The sequence below is a fragment of the Mytilus trossulus genome, chromosome 3 (genome assembly GCF_036588685.1).
Source record: "Mytilus trossulus isolate FHL-02 chromosome 3, PNRI_Mtr1.1.1.hap1, whole genome shotgun sequence".
In the NCBI taxonomy this organism is placed as follows: domain Eukaryota; kingdom Metazoa; phylum Mollusca; class Bivalvia; order Mytilida; family Mytilidae; genus Mytilus; species Mytilus trossulus.
In genome coordinates, this window is record NC_086375.1 from 74,816,260 (window position 1) to 74,823,227 (window position 6,968).

General features: G+C 33.8%; 1 protein-coding gene across 1 annotated transcript; it reads left to right on the plus strand.

Annotated features, from left to right (window-relative positions):
• The first annotated feature begins 1,821 nt into the window (after window positions 1-1,821).
• On the plus strand, window positions 1,822-6,474 carry LOC134709726 (uncharacterized). The gene is made up of 2 exons (XM_063569872.1): window positions 1,822-3,819; window positions 5,659-6,474. The coding sequence occupies exons 1-2, from the start codon at window positions 1,824-1,826 to the stop codon at window positions 5,817-5,819; spliced, it is 2,157 nt and encodes a 718-aa protein (XP_063425942.1). The 5' UTR covers window positions 1,822-1,823; the 3' UTR covers window positions 5,820-6,474.
• Window positions 6,475-6,968: the final 494 nt, after the last annotated feature.

A 6,968-nucleotide genomic window follows, 5' to 3' on the forward strand; every position in this document is an offset into this window, starting at 1 on the left:
TAAGTACGTCTGAGTCAGTGACAACCCTACAACAGATGTATCCATCGGATCGCCATCAATGATGATGATACATGACTGTGTACATAAAACATATATATTATTGTGAAACTACCCCTTTACAACGGGGGCAAGCGCCAGCGGGGTACTGACACCTGCGTCATCAAAAATGAACATCCTAGTATTTACAAACAACATTATATGATTGTAGTAAAAATGGTATAAGATACTTACAAAAGGCTTTAAAATTCTTATAAATACATTAACGTTAAAATGTCATCATAAATTGACTATTTCGTAAAAGTACATAACATTGGTTATTTCATATGCATAAATATTTTGAAATCTTTCATCCATAAAAGATTGAAAAATTTAAACTTAAAACTTAAAACTCACACAGTTCGAGATATTATACATTGGAAATCTTATCGATTTGAAAAGAATGTTCATTCATTACGTCTACAGGGTATGTTTAACGATCTTATCTAAACTATTACCTAAGCCTGGAGAATACAAGTAGCCCAGATCACCTATCATGAACTGTATTTGTGATAAGGGTGGCAACTCTGAAAAACAGATCTCCATTTTTAAATTCTCGAAACACGCTTGTATGTTAGTACTTATTCTTTTCCTGATTGCCAAGAAAAAAGTACGATCTAACATTACGAGAAAGATATTCTCAATCGCATTTGAGGAACATAGCTGACACTCATTATTTGTTGTCAGATTCATTCGTTGAAGCGTTGCATTAGGCAGACAATTCGTTCTTGCCAAATATTTTAGCTCTGTTAAGCGGAAGTCGTCAACATTTGATAGATACGGCTGCTTACGACTAACAATTACAAATGATTGGTACAAGTTTAGGCTACTCTTTCCTAAAATATTACATAGTTGAATATTGGTCGTTTCGTTACCATAAAATTTATTAAAGATATTGACGTTTATGTTTCCATTTGCATAATGGTTAAGACCCGCAGTCTGTAAAATAGTTACGATATTTTCTATACATTTCCATTCATTACATTTAACAGATACATTTTCATCTAGGATAATTTAATCAGCCGATAATTGGGCAGGTTTTTTTAATCTAGCGTAGTATGCAATTCTTTGTCTATCCATAAATCTGTTTATTGACTCCCACCCAAATTCGTGAAATCCGATAGGGACTCCAAGAAATTTAAAAGAAAAAAAAAGGAGATGTGGTTTGTTTGCCAATGAGACAACTATGTACCAGGCACCAATTTGACTTAGTTGTTAGCGACTATAGATCGCCGTACGGCTTCCAACAATTATTAAAACCCATTTCGCATACTAAATAGCCTGACATTAAGATCTCGAAATGTAATTCAAACAATTACAATGCTAACGAGAGAAAAAAACCAATGGAATGATTTTTGTACAAAAAACGAAAAACAAGTATACTATACAGTGAAAAACGAAAAACAATTATAATATACATTAGCAAACGAAAAGAATATATAATATACAGTTTCAGGAGGACTAATTATCTAGTTCGAACATTTAGGGGGGGCTGTTTATTCATTTCGAACGTGCAAACCCAAAATGACAATCAGAATATCATTAGATTGTACGAGGAAATATAAAGCCATGCTAAAACAAATGGCTAAATACATAAAAAGTTGACAAAAAGGAATCAACCCCAATTAATAGAGAATGAGCTAACATGAAACAATTTGAGTTAATCTCAGATGCTCAGTACCTTGCTGTGCAGTTGCCTTCTCTAAGTGCACTGTTTTTACAACTAGCTCAAATTGTATGGCTGTGATATTTATAACCTTATCTTTGTATTTTCTAGATATTCTGCAATGTTGAGGTTTCTCTCCATTTGTGCAGTCTTTTTAATTCATGGTGCTAACAGTTATGAATGTGAAAAGTCAGCTGAAACATGTGAAACATCTTTATTGGTATCTCATCGTCTGACAATGATGCATAAGAAGGTCGCTGTATACTCAGCAGAAGGGAGGCTGTATAAATACGACGTGATTAATGTAAATGAATCAAACCCTATACCCATAAATGATGTTATTACAGCAGATGGATGGGAGGATTCTCGTTTGGTTGTTGTGGCGAACGGTACATTACCAGGTCCGCCTATTATTGTATACGAAGGGCAAACAATCATTGTTCACGTAACAAATCACCTTAAATCGGAAGAGGTTACAATTCATTGGCATGGAATCACTCAAAAGGGAAGTCCGTATATGGATGGAGTACCCTTTTTAACACAGTGCCCAATATCGCCTGGCCAAACGTTTGTCTACAGATTTGTTGCATCACTCAAAGGAACTTACTGGTATCATTCTCACGTTGGGACTCAAAGAGCAAAGGGATTGATTGGTGCGTTGATTGTTCGTGAGAGAACAAGTTTGGAAATGAAGGAACATATAATGACTATACAGGAATGGAATCATGACTTTGACGCAGATTTGGAAGATGCAAAAATGGTGTTTGGATTTTATGAAAACAGAAAAAAATTCCAAAGCTCTCAGTCACTTGACGGTCAATTTTTTAGTAATATAAAAGCGCAAAGTGGTCTTATTAATGGACGTGGAAGATATTATTCTAATGAAAATAGTCATAATGAGGCTCCACTTGAGGTGTTCACGGTAGAACAAGGCCAACAGTACCGGTTCCGGGTAATAGCAGCAGGACAGTTATTTCCTTGGTCTATTTCTGTAGATAACCACCCGTTAACAATGGTAGCCACCGACGGGTTTGATATTGAACCACAGATAGCAAATGCATTTGTTATAAATGCCGGAGAACGATACGATTTCGTCATTACTGCTAACCAAACCGTGGAGAACTATTACATTAGAGCTAAAACTCTCGAAATAAACCGCAACACGACAGCGGAAGCTATACTTCAGTATCATGGCGCCAATCAAAATGCCCAACCAACGTCTGTTCCTCGGCAGTGTACAGCTGATGACCGATGTGTTGTTGTAAATTGTTTCTTTCCATATTACCCAGAAGACTATTTTACCGATTGTTTACCTATTGGTAGTTTAAAACTAAAATCTGATACTGACCCGGCTCCACCTGTTCATCAAGGAAAATTCAAAGAATATTTTTTAAACTTTGCTTTTCCCGGAATTAAGTCTTTTCCTAGTACTATCAATGGACGAAGGTTCGTATTTCCAACAAAGAATGTTTTGGCTGATCCTGATTATGCCAACTTTCCATGTGAGGAAGCAGATTGTGGCGAACAGAAACATTGTTTTTGTACGCATTCTTTATCTATAAATCATGGTGATACAGTCCAAATGATTTTTCTAAATATGGGACAGGGAACTGGCTGGGCCCATCCAATTCATATGCATGGGCATACGTTTTATGTCCTTAAAATGGGATATGCTAACCATAACAACAGAACAGGATTAAAACTAGAGGGAAATTATGATATCGATTGTAGAGGAGGAACTGATCGTGCCAACAGTTGGTGCAACAATGCTACATGGAGTAATCCAGCATGGGCTAACGGAAATGTGCCAGGATTGGAATTACTTAAGCCAGTAAGGAAGGATACAATAATTGTTCCAAGTGGAGGTTATGTGATAACCCGTATAAAAGCAGATAATCCTGGGGTTTGGTTCTTACATTGTCATATTCAACTTCATGCGAATGATGGAATGGCCATGCTTATTAATGAATCGTTTCCTCATCACCCTTCACCACCCACGGGATTTCCTAATTGTCATAGTTATACTGACAACGAACCACCACCATCTACAACAACAACCCCTTCATTAACGACATCCAAATTTCCCATCAATCAAGAAACAGGAACGACTAATGGTGGTAAGTATCATTTTCATGAACCGATGTATACTTCAATGATGCAATAACAAACTATTATCAATAGAACGCTTGAAATAGATAAATCTATTCTGATATGGACATTACGATAATGTTAATGAAAGTTTTGAAAATCATAACAAACGTGTTTTAAGTATAAAACCGAAAGAGTTTAAACAAAGCAGGTCAAGCAATTTTATCACAACCAAGTATAGAACTTTGATTTTGCCAAAATACCGTAAAAGAACAAGTCAATCATTAACAAGTTCTTGATTTAGAAAACTCAGAATGACATGTGACGCGATTAATCTAGACTTGTATTCATGCATCTCCCTCTTAACCTTGGTCAGTGGACATATAAAAGGTAGATGTCACTCTACAATACATATACCCGCTTATAAGACACCAAAACACAGAAGTTAAGCATCTTATCACAGAATGCTGACAGTGCATGTTGAATAACGTGCAGTCTTACAATCTAACATCGAATGATGGCGACATGGCAGTTATCTATTTAATAATGTAGTCAAGTGCTTTGAATGAAACAGATTTTTTTATACATTTTTGTCCACAGATCGAGATATCAGGTGGCTGTCTTCAGATAGAGATTTTCTTTAGTTCGTATTATTAGAGGGTTGGCAATAGCGGGTTCGTTAACATGATAACAACACATGGCACAAACAGTTAACAAAAATGCAAAAATGCTGATAACAGTTAACACAGTGGGCTGATAACAGTTAACAGCTTTAATTTATCTAAGATAACAGTTAACAACACCTTGAAAGGGTCCAAAACACGTTAACATAAAAAGGTATCCCCCTTATTAGGTTTATTCTATAAGGATACTTTGGATAGTCTCTGTGACATATTGCAAAGGCCTTTTCCTCTGGAACGTATTTTGACCTCTATAGTTGTATGTTTGTTGACCGTTCAATTGCGTCCTTACAGACGTTTACTTTAAATCTTCTTTTTATAGTTAAAACTGTTCATAAATCAAGTGCGCAATGGTCAGGATGATCTTGGTTGAAATATTCATTATTTTGTTTGAAACTATTGAAGATTATCTTTGTTGTCGATTTTTTTTCGATTGGCAAAAGGTGACTCGAATAATTCTAATTTCTCTTATAGCGGCCTTTAGCCTATCGAGGGTTAATGTAGTAATCGGTGATAAGTCGGAGATTGGTGGAATGTAACGACTGGCATTATTCGTACGATAGGGTATTCAGGAATGGTTTCTGTGTAGATTGAAATCTCATGATCACACAAAATAGCACATAATTTTGAAAAAAAGAGTTAGTGAATGATTTCTTAAAATAGCGGAAGCCGAAACTAAATATGATTTTTAAACAAATGGTCAAATAAATAAAATGCAATTCGAATATTATTTAGGAACGTTTACTTTAGGATATAATAATCATTTTCTTTTGTAATCAAGCTAAGTTCTTGCCAATTCTAAACTTGTCTTCGACCAATCCTCCGAGCAGTATATGTGAATCTGAGACAGGAAAATCGAGAGGAGAATACACCGAAATGTTTAAATTTGAAAATAAAACTCCAGCAACATCTTGAAAATTATTAACTAGTTTCCGTATGACAAGGCAAACTAAAATTATTATCTAGTATTCGTGTGACAAGGCAAACTAAAATTATTAACTAGTATCCGTGTGACAAGGCAAACTAAAGTTATTAACTAGTATACATGTGACAAGGGAAACTAAAATTATTAGCTAGTATCCATGTGACAAGGCAAACTAAAATATTTTGGTTACATTTCCATCCTATTCGTGCTGTATTTTTTTTAATCATGACATTACTTTTATACATGTTTATTTTTTTTTCCAGATTTTTACACTAAGCAGAATTTCTGGATTGTAGTTGGAACTTTGTGTGGAGTTATATTTCTACAATTGTGTATTGTTGTTTACAGTTGTAGTGATTCATCGAGAAAGCGAGCAAGCAAATACGATATTAATGGGAAATCTAATCCAAACTTTAGTTATTGATTCATTTTTTTAATACATCTTATGATTAATAATTATATAAGCTTTGATGGCTTTGTGCATAGTAAGATAAGGCTAAATTAACCATGATAGCTGTGTACATAGTGTGTTAAAGCTCGGTGACTGCGTTTATACTCAAACACAAATAATAAGTCCGGTTACACATGGATATAATTTATTTTGAAAACTAAGGGAAAAAGGTTTTTTTTTCAATTTATAGAAAGAAGAAAGAAGTAAATTTTTCAGGTCTCAACAATTAACTGAGAAAAAATAGAATACTAGAAAAGAATTTATTTTTGTGAATTAAGCCTCTTCACATAGCCAATCTCTGCTGGGACCCCTGGTTTCCTTTACTGAAATTATCTATAATAAAACAACTTATCATTACGTAATGATACAGTGTATATTGTCTTCTCCACACCACCATATATGTTTTATATTTTTTTTAAATTGTAAGATGTTGTTTATTGTTTTTTTTTTGTTTTTTTTCTTATTTAAATGTTTGTGCTAACAACCACACGTATGCTTACTACTATCTGTTTATACTTGTAAAAAGTTAACAACAGAAAACCATCCTTTCTCAAATGTGTTAAATGTTGTATTTTCATACACATTTTAGTTTTGAACAATATACTACTGCCAAAAATACCAATTTCAGTTTTGGAATTTCTTTTTTATATATAATTTGCTCTTTTTTCTTTTTTTTTTTTTACTTATTTGGTTCTTTTTATCTGTTTTTTCTTTCCCTCTAAAACGTAGGTCTCTCTTAATTGAACAATGATATGGAAACAATGGATACATGATAATATAAAAATGTATATATAAGAATTTAGAATACTAACAATTTCTTAACCAGTGCTATTAAATATGCATATATTTGACGATACCAATACTTTCTGTATCATACTAACAAATGTTCAAATTTTCAATAAAGCAGCATGAGATTAAAATAAAAAAGATATACAAAAAAAGATAATTGTAACATGTAAACTGCATCCGTCGTATGAACTGAGTCACAACATAACATACTGAAAAAAACTGATACCAGAGGGACTGCCAGTTTATTTTCCAATTATGAGTTTGACACCATGCACTTTTGTCAAATTGTGTGTGTGTGTAATGTATAGTCCTAGTCCAAATATATATTCTTCT